Here is a 25,030-nt window from a genome sequence, read left to right as displayed (position 1 = left end):
TGTCATATTGAAAATGCCTCTCTATGTTAATTGACTCACCTGTATCCACATGTTTATTTATACCTTCAAAGAAATGCATCAGATTGGTAAGGCAAGACTTCCCTTGACTGAGCCTATGCTGACTCTGACCCATTAAACTGTTTGACTATGTGTTCCATAATTTTATTCTTTACTAGCTGATGACCCGGCGTTGCACGGGTATTTAATTATAGCAATAACACTGTAAATGGATTCAAATAAAGATACTTTATAGTGGTGAATGAAATTATTGTTTTACAGCTTAATAAAAAGTACAATATTCAAATTATAATGTGAAATATTTGACAAAATGAATACAATACAACTAACGCAAAACGTGATTATAAACAAAATTTTTAGTTTCACCTCCAGGAGCAAGAACATATAAATGGATGGGGGAACCCACCCCTGAGCAAGCAACATAGAGTTGTGGGCCGAGAGACCCCCAGAACATATCACCCCAGGTAGTGAGGGATCTGCATACCAAGTTTCGTTCAAATCGGTCAAGCCGTTTTTGAATTACTGTGAGAATGGCAGCTTTTTACATTTTTTCCATTGACATGAATGGGTGATATCTGATTTTCTGTTTGTAGCTCCGCCCACGTGTGCAGGAGGGCCGCAAGAATCCCAGAACATATCAGCCCAGGTAGTGAGGGATCTGCATACCAAGTTTCGTTCAAATCGGTCAAGCCGTTTTTGAATTACAGTGAGAATGGCAGCTTTTTACATTTTTTCCATTGACATGAATGGGTGAAATGTGATTTTCTGTTTGTAGCTCTGCCCACGTGTGCAGGTGGGCCGCGAGACCCCCAGAACATATCACCCCAGGTAGTGAGGGATCTGCATACCAAGTTTCATTCAAATCGGTCAAGCCGTTTTTGAATTACTGTGAGAATGGCAGCTTTTTACATTTTTTCCATTGACATGAATGGGTGAAATGTGATTTTCTGTTTGTAGCTCCGCCCACGTGTGCAGGTGGGCCGCGAGACCCCCAGAACATATCACCCCAGGTAGTGAGGGATCTGCATACCAAGTTTCATTCAAATCGGTCAAGCCGTTTTTGAATTACTGTGAGAATGGCAGCTTTTTACATTTTTTCCATTGACATGAATGGGTGAAATATGATTTTATGTTTGTAGCTCCGCCCACGTGTGCAGGTGGGCTGCGATACCCCCAGAACATATCATCCCAGGTAGTGAGGGATCTGTATACCAAGTTTCGTTCAAATCGGTCAAGCCGTTTTTGCGTGATCGCGGCACATACACACATACATACCTCCGATTTTATATATATAGATAATAGTTTCCACTATACTGCCTAAAACTGAAGTCAGTCTTACTGGTTTGTAATTTCTCAAATCACTCCTGGAACCCTTTTAAAAAAATTTGCATTACTTTGACCACCCTCAAATCTTCAGATACTACAGACTATTTTAATGATAGGTTACATATCACTAACATCAGATCAGCAATTTCATGTTTGAGTTTTTTCAGTAACCTGAGACATACACCATCTAGACCAGATGATTTATCACTCTTTAATTTGTTGATTTGGCTAACTACATCTTCCAGGTTCACCGAGATTTCTTTTAGTTCCTCTGCAACATCACACTTGAAAACTATTTCTTGTACAGGTAGATCTCTTAGATCTTCTTCCGTAAAGACCAAAGCAATGAATTCATTCAGTCTATCCACTATGGCCCTATCCTCTCTCATTGGTCCCATGGATTCTCTCACAGGCTTTCTGTTTCTGATGTACCTGAAAAAATTGCTACTCTGAATTTTTGCCTTTGTGGCAAGTTCCTCTTTATATTCTCTTTGAGCTTTCTTTATCAGTGCTATGTATCTAAGTTGCCATTGCTTATGTTGCTTCTTATTTTCTTCATTGTGATCTTTTTTTATTCTTTGAAGGATGCTTTCTTTCTTCTGATAGCCTCTTTCATTTCACTTTTTAACTATAGAAATATAGAAACATGATGGAAGATAAAGGCCAAATGGCCCACCATAGAATACATCTGGACACATCAAAATATAAATTAAAAATATATAAAAGTAACAAAAAATCTTTAAAAACTTTATAAATAAACATAATTTAAAACAATGTAAAAGTATATATGTAAGAACAATATAGAGTTGACAAGTAAGTATAGACATCAATGGAAATATGTGTGAGCAGAATAATAGATCATGTCAACTATTGCAACATACAGTATACATTGATGAGTACAAAATCAGTCAGACTATTAAAGCATAAAACCATAAAGAGGGATGCCAACTCCCTGATGCCACCCCCCGGACACCCCCTCCCCAACCCCACCCCCACCCCCCTCCCTGTATCTTTAATGGAGCAGATGGGGTGCTCAATCCCTCCTACTCCAATGCCTCCCGCGATGAGTCTGAGGCCTTAGGCCACGCCCCAGTGCTTCATGTAATGCACTGGGTGGGACCTAAGGCCCTGATTTGTTGAGTCGCCTCAGGCTCCTCCCAGGCTTGTCATGGGAAGCATTGGAGCAGGAGGTATTGAGCACCCCTCCTGCTCCATTAAAGGTATGGGGAGGGAGATGGGGAGGGGACCGTGGGTGGGGAGTGGGCATCCGGGGGTGGCATCAGGGAGTTGGCATCACTTCTGTCATTATATTAGTTTTTGGGTGGGACCGAAGGCAGGAGGGAGTGGGAACCATCCTGCCATAATTTTTTTTCAACGCATCTGCGGGGCAAATTTTTTTTGGGGGGGTTCAGGGAGGGAGGGGGGTAGGGGCACTTGTTGGGAAGAGAGGTTAGTAATTCTAGATATGGCAGGAGGGAGTAAGAACCCTCCTGCCATAATTTTTCTAAACACGGCTACGGGGCAAATTTTTGGGGGGGGTTCGGGTCACTAGTTGGGAGGTGGGGGTTAATTTTTTTTTTTAATTGGGCAGATATTTTGCATGTTTAAAACATGCAAAATATCTGCCCGATTAAAAAAAAAATTTTTAAGCCGGCAGAAGCCCTGACAGTAGTGACAGGAGGCTGTTTCTCCTGCCACTACTATCAGGGCTTTAGTGACCCTTGCAGTCAGTAGGGAGCTGCATACAGATGGTTGGCAAATCGGTCGGCCTGCATCCAATCGCACACGGATCGGAGGGTTAATGAATCTAGCCCTATGTCTTTTGCTGGACATATAGAAATTTAGGACTCCTTTTATCAAGCTGCGAAATACCGCGCGTTCAGCCGCCTGCCGCACTAGTCGCTAACGCCTCCATTGATTAGGCTTTAGTTTTTTGGTGTGCCGCGGGGGTTAGCGCATGATGAAATGTCTGACGCGCTAACCCCCATAGCGCACCGTGATAAAAGGAGACCTTAGATGCTGGGGTGGTGGGCTGTCCTTATTCAACATAGTAACATAATAAATGACGGCAGATAAAGACCTGAACGGTCCATCCAGTCTGCCCATTAGTTAAACCCATTAAAAATAGATGATTAAATTAACTTGTCTCTTCTTTGATATTTCTGGAAAATAGACTGTAAAGTCCACCTGGTATTGACCTAGGTTACAAATGCTGAAGTTGCCATCCAAGCTCTCTCTAGCCCAGGGGTGCCCATACTTTTTGGGCTTGCGAGCTACTTTTTAAATGACCAAGTCAAAATGATCTACCAACAATAAAATTAAAAAAAAAACACAAAGCACACTGTACGCATAGAAAATGTTAATTATCATTCCTATTCCAGGGTTTTTCAAAGAGGTCAAAGCAGATGACTCTATGCAATATCACCTCAGTAACAACCATACAAAAATAGACAAATATACCCCCTCCCTTTTTACTAAACCACAATAGCAATTTTTAGCGCAGGGAGCTGCGCTGAATGCCCAGCGCTGCTCTCGACACTCATAGGCTCCCTGCGCTAAAAACCTCTATTGCGGTTTAGTAAAAGGGGACCTTAGTGTAAAATATAGACAGCAGATATAAATTCAGACACATTTTGATCACTAAATTTAAAATAAAATCATTTTTCCTACCTTGTCTGGTGATTTCATGAGTCTCTGGTTGCACTTTCTTCTTCTGACTGTGCATACAATCTTTCTTCCCTTCTTTTAGCCTGTATGCTTCCTCTCCTCCAGACCTCATTCCTTCCCCCAACTTTTCCTTCCTCTTCCCTGCCCTTTCTTTCTCTCTGCCTGCCCTTTTTCTTTCTTTCTCCCTGCCCTCCCCCAAGCCACTGCAACTGCCATTGCCATTGCCATCGGGGACCAGGACCCAAACGCTACCAATAACAGGCCCCAATCTCTCCCTGCTTCGGCCAACCAGCATTCCTCTCCCCGACGTCAATTCTGCCGTCAGGAAGAGGAAGGCTGATCAGCCCAAGATCGTGATCAACCTATTGGGGGAAATGCTGCCGGGTCCTGCCTTCGTGGAAACAGAAAGTAGGCAGGACCCGGCAGGAAGAAGAACAAATGCTTCACTAACCTGTCTCCCGCATTAGCCCGTAGCGAACGCTTGCTTCAGGGCTCTCAACATGTGCGTGCCGGCTTCCCTTCTCCCCCCCCCTGGACATAACTTCCGGTTTCGGAGGGAAGAGAGGAGAAGCCGGCACGCACATGTTAGAGCCCGGAGCATAAGTTCGCTACGGGCTGAAATCTCCAAGCCGGATATTTTTTGGGGTTTTTTAATGTTCAGCAGCGGCAGATGACAGCTGGGCAGACCGCCCAGCTAAAAGGCCCTAGGGAGAACACTGGAGAGGAAGGCTGATCGGCCTGTAGATCAGGACGGCAACACGAGTCTATCATGGAGCCCGGGATAGGCTCTGCGATCGACTCACGTTGCCTTCCTGAGCTACTGGTCGATCGCGATCGACGTATTGGGCACCCCTGCTCTAGCCTATCCAACCATCTTGTTTGCAGAATATTTACCATAAGTCTGGCCAGTAGCATTCTCATGTTCCAAGTTAGTGGAGTCCCATTGATGCCCTCCCCAGCCCATTCTATACCAAATCACCACTTATGGGACACAGACCATGCACATCTGTCCAGTACCGGTCTTAGTTCTTTAATTTACTTTCTTCATTTTCTAATTAGAGAGCCTTTATGTTTATCCCACACCTTTTTGAATTCCATCACCGTTTTCCACTCCACCACTTCCCTCGGGAGGGCATTCCAGGCATCTACCTTCCTCTCCGTGAAAAAGAATTTCCTAACCTTGCTCCTGAGTCTTCCTCCCTGCAACCTCAAATTATACCCTTTAGTTTTACCATTTGAAGTAATTCACTTTCCTTGATTTTTAGAGGCAATTTTGTGTGCAATTTTGCATCTGTGGTTTCATTAACAGGTGTTTAAGCATTGGTCGCCAGCCATTTTTCTTTTAAGCACTTCCATACATAGTGGTCTTTTTTATGTGTTGTAGTCTCATTACCAATGTCCTTTTTTGTTTTCATGTGGATAATGCTTTATTTATCAGTATTTTACACATCCTTTCACACAGTGGTTTGATTAATGCAGTTTTTAAAATATATTTTTCCCCTCTCATAATGTTCCTTTCATCAACAGCATATTCTGTTTTTTTCAGATGTGGTTTCACTATGACATGCATGCAGTTTCAGATTGGGTTCCCCTCTTTTCCATTGGTTTCACAATGTGCACCTTAACATTTTATTTTAATTAATCGTTCAGTATCATATTGTTCTGCAGTCTTTCACAACAAATTCTTTACATCTTTATATTTTTTGTTAGCTTGCACAGGTGTTGATATTTAGAGATCACAAATCTCCATCAATCAGTCTTTCAGAACTGGTAATGTTGCTCCTCTTTTTATGCTTTTATGGTCTGACTGATTTTGTGCTTATCAATATACTGTATATGTTGCAATAATTGACCTGATCTTTTATGCTGCTCACTCATATTTCCACTGATGTCTGTACTTGCTAGTCATCTCTACATTGTTCTTAAATGAATACTTATACATTCGTTGCTTTTAATTTTTTTTTTTAATTTATTTAATTTCTTGCTTTTATTTTTCAATTTGTATTTTGAGATGTTCAGAATATGTACTTTATTTCATTTTATATGCTACATGTTTTAGTCTAATTTTTTATTTCCATAGTTTCATTACAATTGTACGTGATTTGCTTTTATGTTTTCAGACTCCTGGTGCAAGCCTAATGGTTGAAATATGAATCATGTCAAATTGCCTTTGATCACTTATTAAATTCATCTATTTGAATGCCATTGACTTTTTGGTCTTTCGTCTCCTCCACTGTGGTGCAATCTTTTTTGAACATATTCATTTATAAAATGGCATTCCCAGCTGTGTACAATACCAAATATTTTTGTTTCTATGGCAGTATAATATGTGTTCAAATAAAAGCATGGGCAGCCTTGATCTTATTAGCCTCCAGAGAAGTAGATTTCAGCTAGTCCACCACTTGTTTGCCTTCTGCTGTATTTGTATTGAGCTATTGTGTTTCAAATGACCCAGTAGGGAATAGCACAGATAAACCAATCTGTGCTGTTCCCTGCTGGGTCAAGAGACAGAGAATAATAAACCAGAAGATGCAAGCCCAGGAGTGGGACAAAAATACCCTGGTTTGGGTATTTTTGTCCCACCCCTGGGCTTGCATCTTCTGGTTTATTATTCTGTCTCTTGACCATGCTGTTTCTCTTAGTCCTGCTCTCATGTTCCTGAGGCTCTGCATCAGTCCATGTTACTCCTTGTGTTACTCTTGCCCTGGAATTCCTGAACCTTACCTTGTTTCTTGGACTCTAATTTCAAATTGCATGCTTTATTTAGCAATTCCTTTAAAATGTATAGAGATGAACAATTAACCTTGTGTCATTCCTTTTTCTGAGTCCTAATTTGTGATAGGTCTATTCGAGCATTAAGCCTTAGTAATTCCATCTTTAGTGATCACCCGCATCCAGGCTTGATGAATGGACCTATATGTCCATTTTCCTACCTAGAGGACCTATACAAAGTTATTCTCATGGTCTTGTTTCAATTTAAACCTAATCTGACCAATTTGTTTTGCATACATAAGTAGCTAAGTGGCGTCCTTGAAGATCCTGCATTCAGTGCTTGCAGGGATTGTATGCTGGGGCTGCAGTAGGCATGCTACATTCACTGAGGATGACAGACTGAGTCAACTGTGGTTTCAATATCACCACAAAAAGAGATTCTTCTGACACATGCCACCCAATATTCAGTGCTATTTAGCCGACTAGAAATGGTTCCCAGCTGGCTAATTAGCACTAAGGCATTTAACCGCTGATAATCAGCAAGAGATAGCTGGCTATCTCCTGCTGAATATCCTTGTCAACAGCTAGGCTGGTCACTGGCTATGTCGCATGGCATAGCCAGTCAGGGTCAGATTCTATAAATGGTGCCTAAGCACACCTACAGTGTCAATCAATTTCTAGGTGCTACTTATAAAATCCTGCTTAGTGGTGCCTAGGCATGCTTAGGCATCGTTAGGTGTCCTAGAGGTTGGCCCCGGTATATTAAGCCAGGTTTTACATGGCGTAATTTACTGGCATCTTACTTGAATACCTAGTGACACCTTGGTCAACCACACCTATTCTCTGTCCCTAACCATGCCTATATTTCAGATAGGTATTGGAGGGTGTCTCAACTTAGGCGTCACTAGGTATCCTAGGAGTTCGGTGCCAAACTCATAATTGTTCAAGTTTCAAGTTTATTCAAGATATTTGATTGAACGCTTTTCCAAATTACAAAGCGTTGGACAAAAGGTAAAAATATGATTTTTAAAGAAATCACAATATACATAATATATTAATCAGACCTACAGGGTAATTGACTTTTAAAACCACAGGAAACAGTAGGATAGAGGGGTAGAAATACAATTTTTTGAAGAAAAAGTACATAAAAGGGAAGTACAATAGGTGTGTGGGGGGAAGAGTATTAATGACAGAAGAAGGATCAAAGGAAAAGGCAGTTAGTGATCTAGTTTTAGGGGAAGATAGAATCTTAAGGTATTTTTTTTTTTTGATTGGCTGAAAACTGGTATGGTCAATTACCATGCCAATTAAGCCAATTAAAAATGTTGGAGCAATTTCAGAGCAAGTAGCACCCCAAGCCATGGTAGAAACCTCTACCTAATCTTAGTAAAAGAGGACCAAAATTAGTTAAATTGCTTTGCAAGATAGTGCAGCACAACAGCTCATTAACTATTATTTATAATAACTTTTGCATGTGGAAAACTGCACGTGAAATTTTATTCACTGCAAAGGTAAAGAAGTTTGTAAATGGGAAAGTGTAGGAAATACACACAGGTTAACACCTTCATGAAATATAACTTTTTCACTTCCTGCCCCACCTCAGGCTGGAGAGGGTAGCCTACAAAAAATATGTTACCTGGAACAATTCTCCAGTCACCACAGCCTAGATCCTACTCTGAAATGGCCCCCTGTGCATTAAACTCAACATATTATTTATTATTGGACATAGCCTCCCCTATCTTGAGTATTAGCACACATAGCACAATGTGCCCTTTCCAGAAGATATGAGTGAATTACGATTCAGTAACATGTTGAATAGTGAATTATACAATTGAATGATAGACAAGATCAAATTGTTGTCTTAGATCTGCAGATTTCTAACATTTTCTGCTCAATAGAACTAAAATGTTAAGTTTATATAAAATTCTGCAGGCTTAGAAAGGAAGCAACTCAGATTCATTAAGACTCATTTACAACTCTTTAGTGCTAGTGCTATGGACCATAACACCAGTTCTAATGAAGAGTAGCAATTTAAAACCCAGCACTAACACCAGAATTATTATCTGCCAGTAAGGAAGCATTTTGATTATATAACTAGGGAAGGATAAAGAAAATTATTGTTAGCTAATTTAAACCTCATCTAAGCCTTAGAAGAATCTTTGGAGACCCCTGAATGTGGTATTTATTAGTAACCTTCACAATGGAAACAGATCAACACCGGATTCTTAGATAAATTTTTAGTAATTGGAGTAGCAGAAATATCTCCTCCCTCCTATTCTTTTTTCACTAGAAAATAACAGGATGTTTGCTCCTTAGTGTTCATTCAGTTAAAAACTGCAGAGGCAGATTTTAGATAAGAGAGGGGAATTTACGTGTCCAGCTCAGGGTATAGAAAATCCCTATTTTACAATAGTGTCTGAAAAATATAGATCCTCTTGTAAAACAGGTGCAGGAGCTGATGGAAGGAAGATAACCAATGGGACACTGTCATACCTACATAGTAACATAGTAGATGACGGCAGATAAAGACCCAAATGGTTCATCTAGTCTGCCCAACCTGATTCAATTTAAATTTTGTTTAAATTTTTTCTTCTTAGATATTTTAGGGCAAAAATTCAAACCTCTACCCGGTACTGTGCTTGGGTTCTAACTACTAAAGTCACCGTCAAAGCCAGGGCAGGATTAACCAATAGGCCAAGTAGGCACGTGCCTAGGGCCCAAAATAGTCAGGGGAGCCCAATGAAGGAGGGCATTAACATTGTTTTTTCCAGATGGCGATGGGCCCCTCCAGCATCGATCAGCAATGCGGGCTCCACCCCGATCGGCAACACGCCCCCCCCTCCCCCCATCGACGAAAAGTAAGACAAGCAAGCAACGCGGGTAAGAAAGGCAAGAGGAACTGTAATTGTGCAAGTGGTGCTGCTTGCCCAAAGTTTCCCTCTGACGCAGCTTCCTGTTTCCGCCTGGGTGCATTAGGGGTGGGGCAGGGCAGGGGGCCCAGTATACTTGTGTGCCTAGGGGCCCTCGAAGAATTAATCCTGCCCTGGTCAAAGCTCACTCCAGTCCATCTACCTCCCTTCCAGCCATTGAAGCCCTCCCCAGCCCATCCTCATCTAAAAGGCCATATACAGACACAGACCATGCAAGTCTGCCCAGTACTGGCCTTAGTTCTTCAATATTTTCTGATTCTAGATCCTCTGTGTTCATCCCTCGCTTCTTTGAACTCCGTCACTGTTTTCCTCTCCATCTCTCTCGGGAGCGCATTCCAGGCATCCACCACCCTCTCCGTAAAGAAGAAATTCCTAACATTGCTCTTGAATCTACCACCCCTCAACCTCAAATTATGTCCTCTGGTTTTACCATTTTCCTTTTTCTGGAAAAGATTTTGCTCCATGTTAATACCGAGGTACAAACTATATCACAGTGATAGGGTGGATCAAATTGGTTATTTGTTAAGGAGGGCCTTGAATCAAATAGACTGAAAATTCTACAGGAGCAGAAACATACCTTGGAATCCTTATGGGTAGAAATTCCATGTGTAAGGGGGAAAAGGATAGTGATAGGATAGTGTACTACCATTCACCTGACTAAGATGAATGCACAGATGCTAAATGCTATCAGAAATTAGGGAGGCTAACAAACTGGGTAAGACAGTTTGGCCTATGATTGTCCACCACTGGGCTACTCCTTAGATTTTGAATGCTTCTCTGTTCAGAATGCCCATAATTAGGTTTTGTTTTTTTTTAGGAGGAGGTTCTTATTGGGTCCTGTGGTAAGAGTTTGTAATGAGTTTTTAAAGAGTATTTTAGCTTTGATTTGATTAAGATTTGCTTGTGTCTCGAGTGTTTGATGGCTGCTTTATTATAATTGGATTATAGTTCCTTTCTTTTTCTGTGTTTAGCCTGTACACCGCTTTGATTTCGTAGAAAAGTGGTTTAGCAAGTATTTTAAACAAATCATAATACCTGAAACTGTCATAGAGCCTGGTATTCCTTTCCAGTGTCACTTTCAGGGGAGAGGGAGGGAGGCAGCAAACACTGAGGAATTAATGAGGTGTCAGGTCTTATTCCCTGCCTTGGCCAGCTGCTGAATCAGAGCACTTTTTGTACCATAGATGTGATTGAAATATGCTTATGGCTATGGTTATCTTTATTTGATATACTGCCTTTTTTCTGCAGATATCAAAACAGTTTACAATATATTGACTAGTAAGCAGGAACTGTAAGTAGTTTCCCTATCTATCCCAGTGGGCTCACAATTTAGCTATTATCTAATTATGGCCTCAGTGGGACGGATTCTGTATAGAACGCCTGGTCTCAGGAGCCGCCTAAGTGGCTTTTGAGAATTGCACACAGGTGTCCTCAGTGGCGTACCAAGGGGGGGGGGCGGTCCGCCCCGGGTGCAGCCTTAGGGAGGGTGCACAGCCAGCCCGGTCCCTATCGCACGCCCACCCTCCCAGCGAGAGCAGCAAACCTCTCTTCAGTAGCGTCGGCTGCTTTGCAGCTTTCTCCTCCCTCTGCCGCGTCACTGATGACATCATCAGCGACGCTGCACCGGCAGGAGAAAGCCGTGAAGCAGCCGACGCTACTGGATGGAGGTTTGCTGCTCTCGCTGGGAGGGTCGGAAAGGTTCACTTGGGGGGGAGAGATAGGAGGGTCAGCGGGGGTTCGGCTGGGAGGGGAGAGAAGTGGTCTGCCTCGGGTGCTCCAAGGCCTGGTGCCATTATCTTCTTCGGGCAGCAGCAGCGTTTACAATTCACTGCTGTTGCCGGCTTCAGGCCTTCCTCTCTGCCGGGTCCTGCCTACTTCCTGTTTTCATGAAGACAGGACCCGACAGAGAGGAAGGCCTGAAGCCGGCATCAGCAGTGAATTGTGAATGCTGCTGCTGCTGCCCGAAGAAGTTCAGGACACCAGGCTTTGGGTGGCAGAAGGAGGAAAGGGAGCAGAGGGAGAGAGAATTGGGGAGAGTGTTGCTCTACCCAACTGGAGGGAATGAAAGGAGATGCCAGGGCTTGGAGGGAAGAAGAGACGCCAGGGCATGGAGGGAAGGAGGAAGGTATGCCAGATCAAGGGAAAAGGAAGGGGAAAAGGAAGGAGGAGATGTCAGAGCATGGAGGGGGAGGGAGAGATGGAAGAAAAGGAAAGGAGAGAGATGCCGGGAATCAGGGAAGGGATGATGCCAGACCGTGAGGTGGGAAGGAAAGAAAGAAGAAGAGAGAGATGCCAGAGCATAGGGGAGGGGGTGGCACAGAGAGAGAAAAACGGAGAGGTGACAGAGTTGAAATCAATCATGTACAAAGGAGAGAAGGGGCACGGGATAGATAGTTTATGGAAGGAGCATAGAAAGAGGGAAGATGCCATATGGAAGAGAGAGAGAGAGAGGGTGCACACTGGATAGAAAGAGCACAGAGGGCAGTGAATGGAAGGGGCGAGATAGAGGGTGAACAGTAGATGGAAGGGGTAGAGAGAGGGAAACAGACACTGAATGGAAGTGTGGGGGAGAGGAAGAACAGCTGCTGAATGGAAGTATGAGGGAAAGGGGAGCAGATGCTGGAAGGAAGTGGGGAGGAGAAAGAAAAAAATGGCACATGCAGGATTGAGGGAATAGGATAGAGTTAGTTACTGGAAGGAGTGAGGGAAAGAGGTGGCAAGTTATAGGTAGACACAGTGATTTATCGATGCCTAACTCGGATGCTTAGCGATGCGTAAGTCAACCATGCCTGTTCTCTGCCCTTAACCATGCCTACTTTCCAGGTAGGATTGTTAAGTGTTGAAGGGCGCCTGGACATAGGCATTACTAGGCACCGCTCTGAGTTCCATGTGGCACTCTTGTTTATTTATTTTTCCAATTATCTTCAATGGTTTGGTCAATTACCACATGATTTAAGCTAATTAAATCAATTTGGGTTGCTCGTGGATTTTAGCTAGATGTCGTTAGGCATCCACAATTGGGGTGTCTAGTGTCGCCTAATATAGGCACCTTTTATAGAATCTGGCCTTGTAAGTCTAATTGCTTTGAAAATGAGCCTCTTTATTAGCTATGACATAGTGAATAATATATTTGTTGATAAGATCAAAAAATACTTAGGTTAGATAACCTCAAAATAAATACTTAAATATCCTTTTCCTTCTGTCAAGTATATTTTACTGCATAGCATTTGTTGAATTGTCCTTTTCAATTCTTCTGTTTCCTTCAGTCTTGTAATTAGGTCAGTGCAGATTCTGAAAAGTACTGAAAATACAGGTCTCTATCTAGATTGGAAAATCTCTGCTATCTTGTGCTTTCAGTGCTTTAAGGAGAGAAAGAGGCATTGATTTTCCCTATCAGCTTTTGCAACTCTGCCAGAATTGGCCTGCGATTAAGTCTACACAATTGCTGCCACTTCATCAGCGCTACTTTTCCTTTATGGTTTTCAGACTGTCAGCAGCAAGCCATAATCTGACACCTCAAAGTGAAATGGATTCCAGTAGCTCTGAGGAGTTTTACCAGGCAGTGCACCACGCTGAACTCACCTTCAGGAAGATGGAGAGCTACCTGAAGCAACAGCAACTCTGTGACGTCATTTTGATAGCAGGGGACCGCAAGATTCCTGCACATAGGTAACGCATTGCACATATTCAGGGAGTAATTCTATAGTGTAGGCTCTCACATTTATGTACATAAATGTTTAAAATGAAAACATTTACTTGTATATCTGGGTGTCAGGTCAAAAGTGCGCCGGGACAAAGGCGCGCGCAGACAATTGAGCGCAGCGCGGAGGTGCGCACCGCAAAAAATTACAGTTTTAACGGCTCCGACGGGGGAGGGCGTGGAGGGGAACCCCCCCCCCACTTTACTTAATAGAGATTGCGCCGTGTTGTGGGGGCGTTGTGGGGGGTGTGGGGGGTTGTAACCCCCCACATTTTACTGAAAACTTTACTTTTTCCCTGTTTTTAGGGAAAAAGTTAAGTTTACAGTAAAACCCCCCCACAACACCGGCGTGATCTCTATTCAGTAAACTGGGGTGGGGCTCCCCAACAAACCCCCCCGTCGGAGCACCTAAAAACTTTAATTTTCTTCGGCGCGTGCCTCCGTCTTGCGCTCAGTTGTCGGCGCACGCCTTTGTCTTTCGCGGGGTTGTCTATGAACCGTATATCTGTGCATTTATGCCACTTGTTAATATTGGCTATCTTATGAATATTTTAGGTGCATTTATAGGCTATTAAGTTAGTGTTTTATAATGGAACCTAGCCTCATAGTTTCCATTATAGAACTGGTTTCTACTGCATGCCCTCCAAGAACCTAATTGAACACACCTAGTTATAGAATTACCCTTTCAGAGTTCCATACAAAATGTTTTAGGGTTATTTGCAGTTCTTGTTGGCTTTTGTCCTGATTTTTTGGCTTCTTTTTAGTTCATTTCACACAGTTGTTTTAACATTTGGATGTTTTCACACATAATACTAGATATAATATGCATTAATTTGTAGGTTAAAACACATTAAATTGATTTAGTACTAGCCTGTTAACTAAACTGCACTAAGCAGTTAGCGTGCAAATTATTGCATGCTGTTTGCACACTGGCATGGCAACAGTTACCATGCTAACATGACATTTTGGGGGGGGGGGGAATTATCAAGGTGAGGAATAAGGTAGGATTTTACTGCACCTTAGTTGATCACAGGAATTACCAACCTGTGTTATCTTAATAGTGTAGATTGCTGACTCTCATGGTAAATAAATAATACTTATCTTGCAAACAGCATTATTCCAATAGCATTTCCCCTCCCCTGATTAGCATCTCCAACCATCTGATCAGAAGTACAACTCCCCAAATCAGCATTCCTAGTCCCTGATTAGAAACTCAACCTTGCATCTTAGAAGCTGCAACCTTTAAAGTCCCCTCCCCCACCCCCATTGGTACCTCCCTAGTGTTCTAGTTGGTCCTTAGGTAGGACAATCCTCTAATGTTCTTGGCCATACTGACACCTGAAATCAGTATGGTGCTCCCTAGTGGTAGTCTTGTGGTACAATTGCTAGGGGCACCATATTGACTACATATACCAGCAAGAACAAAAACAATTTGGGATTGCTCCTCTCATACTTCTGGATTTCTAATTATTTCTTTAGGTATTCCCATGTTGGGATCAATGAAGGGGGTGATAGTTTGGGTCTTTGGAGGCAGGAGAAAAACATGATTTGGGCCTGACAAGGCCTACAGTGGAGAGAAGGGCTCAATATGCCTTTAGGAAATTTTTCTACAGGAAGCAGGGGCTCTGGCAGAATTAGCCTTGAGGATCTTTCCTGGAATGAGGAGGTTCGCTGGATCATGCTTTTAATTTACTTATGCTGGCCCTTAAGACGACAGTCCTGGGAATGTCAGACCCCATGTTAGTGGCCTGATAATCCCAAGGAGCATAATAATGCAGTTTGTGAAACTGATCATAGGTTGAATTATTCTTTCACCAAGGGAGTTAAATCTGAAGTACTACATTACTTTTACCGCAATTTAGAAACTATCCCTCTAAGGAACAGAACGTGGTCCAATGAATGGGTTCAAATCCCACACTGCTCCTTGTGACTCTGGGCAAGTCACTTAATCCCCCATTGCCCCAGGTACATAGAGTGTGAGCCTGCGACAACAGATAAGGAAAAATGCTTGAGTACCTGAATGTAAACCACTTAGACTATAAGTGGTATATAAATGCTTAAATAAATAAATAAAATAATAATTGCATTCTTTATAGGTATTGCATCCTTCCATAGCACTCAGGCCTGGATTCAGTAGAGGATGCCCGTTCTCAGCATCTTTTGAAAATTGCACATAGGTGCCTTATACAGAATCGCCCAAAGCCCCCTAACCACCACTTTAACCGATGCCCATATTACAGGCACCAGTTAGAGAATCGTGTTGCCTTAGGCGCCTGGGTCAATCAGGCCCTTAGGCCCCTCCCCGGTAGATTCTTTAATAAACTAGGAAGGGGCAGACCTGCCATTTAGATAAAGGCGGGCCTTCCAGACGGACAGAGGAAGCATCTGGCTGGCCAGCCAACTACTAAATATGGGGAGGGGGGTTTGGTTGGGCAAGGGGGATTTGGTCTGTCTGGGCTAGGCGGGGAGAGTTCCAGTTGGGCTGGGAGGATCTGGCTAGGCTAGGGGGTCAGCGGCCTACCTTTGTGGGGGGTGGGAGGGTGTCTGGCAGGAGGGACTGGGCATTCCATCCTGCTGCAGTCATTACAGGGAGGGGGTGTCCGACAGGAGGGACTGGGCATCCCTCCTGCTGCGGTCATTATGAGGGGTGGGAGGGTGTCTGGTAGGAGGGACTGTATATCCCATCCTGTCACAGTCATACGAGGTGGTGCTTAGAGATAAGTAACAAAAATTTTTGACCAGCAATCGCTTAAACAGAATATTGATATTTATTCACCAAAATGAGATAAAGTCATGAATTGAATTAAGGGCTTCTTCTATCAAACTGCGATAGCAGTTTGTCACGCGGTGAGCTGCAATGAATGGCCGCGCTACTCCCGACACACATAGAGTTCCTATGAGCATCGGGAGCAGCGCGGGCTATTCAGCGCAGCTCTCTGCACTAAAAAATGCTAGCACAGTTTGATAGAAGAGGCCCTAAGTAGAAAGTTTAGAAACAAAGAAAAAAAAATCAAAAAATTATATTAAAAAACGGGTAATAGGGTCTTATGAGGACTGTCACCATTCTGAGTGATGCTACCAGGATAGCATTGTGAGGTAGCCTAGCCTCTTAGATATGAGTGTATTGCTAAAATAGTAAGTACATACATGCAAGTCTCTTCCATTTGAAAGAAAGCTCTGGAATGAGAGGGCATAGGATGAAGTTAAGAGGTGAAAGGCTCTAGATTAATCTAAGGAAATACTTTTTTACAGAAAGGGTGGTGGATGTGTGGAATAGTCTTCCAGTAGAGGTGGTGGAGACAGACTTTATTCAAGAAAGCATGGGAAAGGCACATGGGATTTCTGAGGGAGAGGTGTTAATAGTGGATGCTGCAAATGGGCCATCATGTTTCTATAGTTCCATGTTTCTAACAGAGGACACCTCCCATATTCTTTTACACAAAGATAGGGTAGATTCAATGATTTGTGATTCACTATTAAAATGCATGAACCGTTGAAACATTACACAAAAAGTCAGAATTTTTACCAAGAAATTCTAATTTTTCATACTTTCTGAATTAAACTGCAGTGAAAAGTAGTTGCATACAGTAAGGGGCATGATTCATCCTCTTGGTACAATTTGGCAGGAGTTCCATTTCATTGCATGTGCTGCCTATTGTAACTGGAAAATTGTTGAATATGAGAAAGTCTAATAAAATCAGTGGAAAAATTAAAATGACAAAATGGAGACATATACTTTTCTCTATGGTTATGATTTCTTTGCAATTTTGTGAGGCCCCAATGAGGGGAGAAATGCAACATTTTCTGAATTATAGTTATCATAAGAGGAGATATTCAACCAAGTATATAGTTATTAAAAAGTTATTCAGGCAGCAGTGAAGGAGCGCCATTTATAGAATAGCACTCAGTTCACACTTTTTTTTATGCCCTAATATGGGTTCATTTACCGAATCTAGTGCTATATGCATTCAACTCTTACTACTTCCTGCAAGTAGAGGAGTTCCCAGGATCAGGGTTGGAGATGGGTGCTCACTTACTTGCATACTTAAAAAATTCAAACATATGGGCATAATTTTCTATAGAAAAATGTTCTTGGTCTAATTTTCAAAGTGAAAGTATGCATGCAATTTGAAAATCGAAGAAAATAACACAGTAAATGACGGCAGATAAAGGCCTACATGTTCCATCCAGTCTTCCCAACAAGGTAGCCAGAATCATGCCCGCCACACTGCACAGGCCCCACTCAATCATGCTTAAACACTGGTTGTCAAATTTCTACCATGCCAATCATATAGGTAACCAAACATAAGAATAGCCTTACCGGGTCAAACCAGTGGTCCATCTAGCACAATATCCCCTCTTTGCGGAGGCCAATTCAAGTCATAAGTACCTGTCAAAAATCCAAATAGTATCAGCATTCCATGCTACCATCCCATGTCTGTCTCAACAGCAGACTATGGACTTTTCCTCCAGGAACTTATCCAAACCTTTTTTCAAAACCAGCTACATTAACTGCTCTCACCACATCCTCTGGCAACACATTCCAGAGCTTAACTATTCTCCGAGTGGAAAAATATTTCCTCCTATTGGTTTCAAAAATATTATTCTGTAACTTCATCGAGTCCCCCCTAGTCTTTGTAAATCTTGATGCAGTAAAAAATAAATCCACTTGAAACCATTCTATACCACTCGGGATTTTGTAGACTTCAATCATATCTCTCCTCAGCCGTCTCTTTTCCAAGCTGAAGAGTCCTAATCCTGGGAATGCAGATCTTCACTTAATACACCTTAACTTTGGCTGTAAACGCATGTTAGGTACAAAACAGTGTAGTTTAGTAAATAATCCCCACAAAGAGAAATTTGGATATACGAGGAGCTGCTGATAAGTTCTCAGACCGTCAAGGGCTATACACTTAGTCCAGCGATTATCCACGTTTTTCATTCCATATTTTTCTGGCAGAATGGAAAAATCACTGAACTAAGGCTCAGATTCTCTAACCAATGCTAATTTTTTAGGCACCGGGAGGCCATTTTTAACTGAATTTCAAGGCGCCTACAAAATCAGCATCAGAATCATGCTTCTGTAGGCACTTTAGGCTGCCTAACACCACTGTGGGCATGGCTAACGCCGGAAGTAGTGTTAGGCAGTATAAAGCACCTATATGGAGGTACGATTCACATCAAGGTAGGTGCCTGAACTGTAGGCCTGGAAAACCCTGGCCTACATTTCTGGCACCTACCTTTGCCACAGGTGCGATTATGTAGCCGGTGCCATCATATGATTAACATGCAATTGGCAGCCGCTGACAACAGCACCAGTTACAGAATCTGGGCTTAAGTGTATAGCTCTCTCTGGGGAGACTGCCCCAGCTTTGTTGGTTGGGTTGAGAACCTTTTAGCGGCCCCTTGTAGATGCATATTCTACTTTAGTACCTCTGAAAATTATTTTTGATAATATTTTAGATAGTTAATCTCTATTAAAGGTAATCATTTAAACAGAATTTTTCTTTTAACTTTCTTGTTTGTTTGTTTTTTAGGATTGTTCTTAGTTCTGCCTCTGATTACTTTGCTGCCATGTTTACAAGTGATGTTTGTGAAGCCAAGCAAGAAGAAATCAAAATGGAAGGCATTGATCCCAATGCGCTCTGGGATCTTGTTCAGTTTGCATATACAGGTATAGAAATACAGTAGAGGGTAGTTATTTTTTCCCCCCATATAATGAAATGATGATTATATAGTAAACCATCTGGTTTTCCCTGATGCAAACTGAAAATTCCTATTGGCCAGTAATTTAGATTTAAATTTTGTTAAACATAAAGCTATCTTTATTTCAATACATATTTGTTTGGTAAATATAGTCCATATTTCATGTTTCATCTTCAAAAAGCAAAGCATATGTTATAAAATGACAGAATGTACTAGAATCTACGTGGATGAAAATACATAGAATGAATTTGCCTAATTGGGTTTTCAGTTGCCTAATACAGTAATATACATATAATTTAACAACAAACTTAGAAGCCCTTTAAATCCCTATGGCAGGGGTGTCCAATGTCGGTCCTCGAGGGCCGCAATCCAGTCGGGTTTTCAGGATTTCCCCAATGAATATGCATGAGATCTATTTGCATGCACTGCTTTCATTGTATGCTAATAGATCTCATACATATTCATTGGGGAAATCCTGAAAACCCGACTGGATTGCGGCCCTCGAGGACCGACATTGGACACCCCTGCCCTATGGGCTTCGGGACATTTACTGCAATGGCAGTCACTAATATGGCTTTGTAAGAGGGGGATTAGCTACAAACTCAGCCAATGTAAAACATAGTTTACCTGGGAGCATGTCTTTCTTAGGTGTAAAAGCTTCATGTTCTTATTTGAGATGACTTAAAGTGCACATGTACATTTTATTCACATTATGCTATGACCTTCAAATGCATACTGTGTAGTAGCATGCACTTGAAGTGCAGTCTGGTTTGTGCAAGTTGAAAAGTGTGCATGTGCTTTAAAAGTCTGCTGTCTTATTGAAAATTTGTCCTTATAAACAGTTATAAATGCTGATATTTATTTATCTATGGTAAATATTATATTATACAGTATTAACAACCTCTTGTGTAACTAAACATTGTAGCAGACTAAATTGTCCTTTGATGATGAATTGTAAAATTCTTCAAGTAAGTCAGGAGAGTCTAACCTCAGCCCTTCCCTAGCTGGGTTTCAGGATTTCTACAATGAATATGCTTGAGATCTATCTGCATACAATAGAGGCAGTGAACGCAAATAGATTTCACGCATATAAGTTGGGGAAATCCTGATAACCTGAATTCATAATGGCCTTCATGGACTGAAGTTGAACACCCCTGCAGTAGGACAAATAAAACTAAGAGTTGCTCTTAGACTGAAAATAAAACATGCAAGGTCACAACAAAATGTGCTGAGGAGCTATCATATATATCCATTATCTTTTGCTACCTACATACATATACCAGTGGTTCCCAAACCTGGTTCTGGAGGTACCCCAATCAGTTAGATTTTCAGGATATCCACAATGAATATTTATTTGAGGTATCTGGATGCACTGTCTACATCATGCAAATCTCTCTCATGAATATTCATTGTAGATATCCTAACAACCTGACTGGTTGGGGTACCTCCTGAACCAGATTTGGGAACCACTGCCATACACAATTTGTTAGTGTATTTGTTTGATTTCAAAATGATAATATACTTCACAAAATTATATGTATATGCATATGTTTATAGAAAGCTTGCTATACCGCCTTTTCTGATGGGCACGTCAAGCTGGTTCACAGTAAAAACAAAATGAAAATAATATATACAAAGAAATGAAAAGGAAATTCTTTAAGAATAGGACAGAAATATGCAGGTGGAGAACACAATCATATAAAATGGGATAAGCAGACGAACCTTACATACTGTAAAGTGAAGAGATAGAGGAAGCACATTTTATAGGCACCACAAACCATGATTATAGTATAGGAGCAGTGGTTACACTTCAACAGTGGAGGTAGGGCTACAGTGGACATCAAAGGAGACATTGGAGTAACGTGCATAGAATAACCATAATTGAAACTCTATTTTTGATGATCATGGGGAAAACAAATGGTTTGGACAATGACTTGATTAGTTTTGGTGGCTGTATAGATTATTGAGAAGCTACTATTCCTAGTATGTATCATTTCTATCTTGTTATTAAATGTCCTTGCTTTGTGCAGTTTACAATCTATTCATAACAGGCAAATACCAATAAGAGCACTAGAGAATTCCATTATTGGAAATGTCAAAACATCATGGGTAATATTAACAGCAGAATCAGATTTTAAGTTAAAAGCAAGTTCAAAATAATGAGCGTTTAGGTTGGATTTGAATAATACCAGAGAAAGAAAAAGCATAGGTATCCTTTTATTAAGGCGCGCTAACCGATTTAGCGCACGCTAAATGCTAAGGAGCCCATAGAATATAAAGGATGCCTTAGCATTTAGCACACTAATCTTTTATTTTTTGGGGGGAGGGGGCTCTCAGAGGACTAGCTTATCAAACTTTAATGTCACTATTCATATTTCATTCTTTGAAGAATTCATGTTACAATTATATTTATAACAGTCTTTGGAAGAAAAATATATTTAACAAGCAATAGGAAAAAAAGACCATTTGCATTGGTTTCCAATCTCCTCCGCAGTATGCATGAGACCTAGGAATTTGTTTCTATCTTCATTTTTAAACATTCAAACTTGCACTTCTGCTGATTTGGCAAGACCTAGTGCTTACATCATGCTTCAGAGTTCTTCTTAGGGACTTTCTATTGGCTCTAGATCTTTTGCGTTCTTTGATGGTAGACAACCTTTGATGCGGATTTTGCATCACAGACTTTACTAAACGATCCATTATTTCATCTGAGACATCAGTGGGTGAACCAGTAACATCATTCTTTGTTTTTGTGAGATCTGGAGATGCCTATACTTCTGGCAACTCTGCTACACTGTACTTGGGGCTCTATTGAACTTATAAGGACACTCTTCATGTCTTCATGCCCTTTGCCCATCTGCTCTTCCACATCAGCAGCAAATGATGGAGTCACAATATTTTCTGAGCTGCCTGCAGCACTGATCAATTTTTCTGTCTCTGTTATCATTCGTCCCCGAGTCTTGTTTCTCTCCCTGTAGGCTGCCCTTTTCTGTTTTTGTTGCAGTACCCTCTCTCTGGTGGTTCTATATTACAGTGCAAATTCACTGATAATTTTACAGAACATAGTAACTTTTGTATCTCTCACAGAAGAGGAAAGATAACCCAGATACAGTAAAAAAAAAAAAAAAAAAGAATGAAACCTGTTCAGAATTCATCTGTGTATTATTTTCAAAATAATTATTTTTTTCTGTGCAGTTTTTTAAAAAGTCAGTCATTTTTTTCTTTAAGTTGGACTTGTTCTCATGTTTTGCTAAATCGGTTAATGTGCCTTAATAAGAGGACCCCAAAGTATTTCTATTAAGAAAGTATATTCTGTTGTGTTTATTGGAAGCTTCTATACTATTGTTACTAATGACTGGGGAGCCAATTCAGATCAGTTTGCATGAGCTTCAGTAATGGTGTTACAATACATGAGTTAAATATATGTACTGTATATCTTACCTATTTATACCATCTATGTACATATACTATTATTATAGTTTCTGTATATTATATATTCATCTCTTTTTGTATTATTCGTGAGTTCACCTATTCATGTTCCAAGTGGGTAGTAGACTCCATGTTTCTGTATTTGCTAAAGTGTAGTCCAGATATGCAGAGCAGCAAGGTGGGAAAAACAGTCTGCTGGTGGTGATGGTAGATGACAGGAACACATACTGGACAGAGTATCTGAGAATGGGATATACTTAGACCAGGGGTACCCAAAAGGTCAATTGCGATTGACCAGTAGATTGCGAAGGCAATGCGAGTCGATTGCAGAGCCCATCCAAGGCTCAGTGATAGACTCGCGTTGCCTTTGTGTTCTACCTGCATCTCGACGCAGTAAACAGGATGCAGAAGCTCCGGGCCAATCAGCCTTCCTCTCCCCAACGTCAATTCTGACATCAGAGAGGAAGTTCCGAACCAGCCAATTACTGACTGGCTGGTCCGGAACTTCCTCTCCGACGTAAGAATTGATGTTGGGGAGAGGAATGCTGGTCGGCCCAACACTTGTGCATCGAGAAGCAGGGAGAGCTTGGGGTGGCAGTGGCATGGTTGCCTGTTCCCCGATGGCGGTGGCAGTGGCTTGGGGGAGGGCAGGGAGAAAGAAAGAAAGGGGGCAGGGAGACAGAAAGAAAGAAGGGAAACAGAAAGGAAGGGGGATCAGGGAGACAGAAAGAAAGAAAGAGAAAAAGAAAGGGGGAAGGCAGGGAAACAGAAAGAAAGAAAGAAGGGGCAGGGAGCAAGAAAGAAAGGGGTGGGGGCAGGGAGAGAGGAAGAAAAAGTTGGTGGAGGGAATGAGGTCTGGAGGAGAGGAAGCATACAGTAGGCTTAAAGAAGTGAAGAAATATTGGATGCACAGTCAGAAGAAGAAAGTGCAACCAGAGACTCATGAAATCACCAGACAACAAAGGTAGGAAAAATTATTTTATTTTCAATTTAGTGATCAAAAAAGGCCTGTTTTGAGAATTTATGTTTGCTGTCTATATTTTGAATTATGGCCCCCTTTTGCTAAACCGCAATAGCATCGAGAGCAGCACGGGGCATTCAGTGCAACTCCCTGCACTAAAAACTGCTATCATGGTTTAGTAAAAAGGGAGGGGGGGGTATATTTGTGTATTTTTGTATAGGTGTTACTGAGGTGACATTGAATAGAGTCATCTGCCTTGACCTCTTTGAAAAAGCCTCAGAATATAAATGATAATTAACATTTTCTTTGCGTACAGTGTTCTTTGTGGGTTTTTAAAAATTTTTTAGTATTGGTAGATCATTTTGACTTGATCATTTTAAAAGTAGCTCGCAAGCCCAAAAAGTGTGGGCATCCCTGACCTAGACAGTCCTATTTTCAGGATACCTACAATGAATATTCAAGGGACCATTGAAAAATTCTCAGCCCAACCAACAAAGGTTGGGCAGTCTCCATCACATTTATGTAGTGGTGTTTGGGTACTAACTGTCGGTGGAGCTAAGGAGCCCAGTGAAGTATAACAGAGGCATAGAGAAAAAAATTCTGGAGTGGATTCCTTCTGCAGATGAAACGCGGCCATGAGGACACAACCCATATGTCTAGAATGTATCACCTATCTACTGGAAAAGAGCTTACCAGGGTAAGTACATAATTTCTTTTTTTCCAATTAGAAAGAATCAGCCGCCATTTTCAATTCAATAATTTGCCTGCATTCCACCTTTGCCTTGACCTCATAATATCCATCTATCTCTCTATCCCATAATTCTCCCATACTCCTTCCATCCCATATAATCTGCAAGAAACAATCATTTCCTTCGTAGCTTCTTTAAGTTCTACAAAAAGAAATCACTTCATAGCCTCCCTCAGTCCCAGTATCCTCCCCACCAATAAGAAGCAATCAGTCCCTCTTTACCCTGACACATAAGAAACAATTACCCCATATCCTGAGCACCCTCCAGAACTCTTCCAAAGGCTCCTTTTACAAAGGTGCGCTAGCATTTTTAGCGCACGCTACAATGCCATGTGCGCTAATTCCGCGCTACATGGAAAATACTAACACCAGATCTATGGAGGCGTTAGTGTCTAGCGCGCGCTAAAACCGCTAGCGCACCTTCGTAAAAGGAGCCCAAAGTTTCACTTATCCTTCCAAAGGTCTTCATAGGTAGAAGGGAAAGTGAAACACTCCGGCTCATTTGTATAACCCATTAGGTATAGTTTTCACAAGAACATTGACATTTTTGGCAAGCTAGTATTCTTTATTATTTTCCTGTGCAAGTTTTATTATATAGGTCCCCAGATAAAGAAAACATGTTTTAAAAAATTGAGTTCAAATTAATAGAGTACTCCTGAAACTAAGAAATATGTTTTCTCAAGAGAATGTGGCCTAAGTTTTCATTCTTGCAATGTTTACGTTTAAGTTTTTGTCATTTTATTTTTATTCCCTTCAGCTGTAAAACAGTCATAAAATAGTATTACTGTGTAGAAGGCAATTTTATCAATCATTTTTGCTCATAAACTGTTATG

At 41.5% G+C, this 25,030-nt stretch overlaps 1 protein-coding gene across 1 annotated transcript in view; it reads left to right on the top strand.

Annotated features, from left to right (window-relative positions):
* KLHL1 (kelch like family member 1) overlaps nucleotides 1-25,030 on the top strand; it is a 544,736-nt gene that overhangs the window by 193,873 nt on the left and 325,833 nt on the right. Inside the window, exons 2-3 of the mRNA XM_033949988.1 lie at nucleotides 13,140-13,322; nucleotides 18,891-19,027. Coding sequence (XP_033805879.1) covers nucleotides 13,140-13,322; nucleotides 18,891-19,027 — 320 coding nt within the window. The remainder of the gene's footprint in view (nucleotides 1-13,139; nucleotides 13,323-18,890; nucleotides 19,028-25,030) is intronic.

Source organism: Geotrypetes seraphini, chromosome 6, assembly GCF_902459505.1.
Source record: "Geotrypetes seraphini chromosome 6, aGeoSer1.1, whole genome shotgun sequence".
NCBI lineage: Eukaryota > Metazoa > Chordata > Amphibia > Gymnophiona > Dermophiidae > Geotrypetes > Geotrypetes seraphini.
Note: the sequence above shows the minus strand (reverse complement) of the source record. Positions and strands in the feature narration are given on the sequence as shown.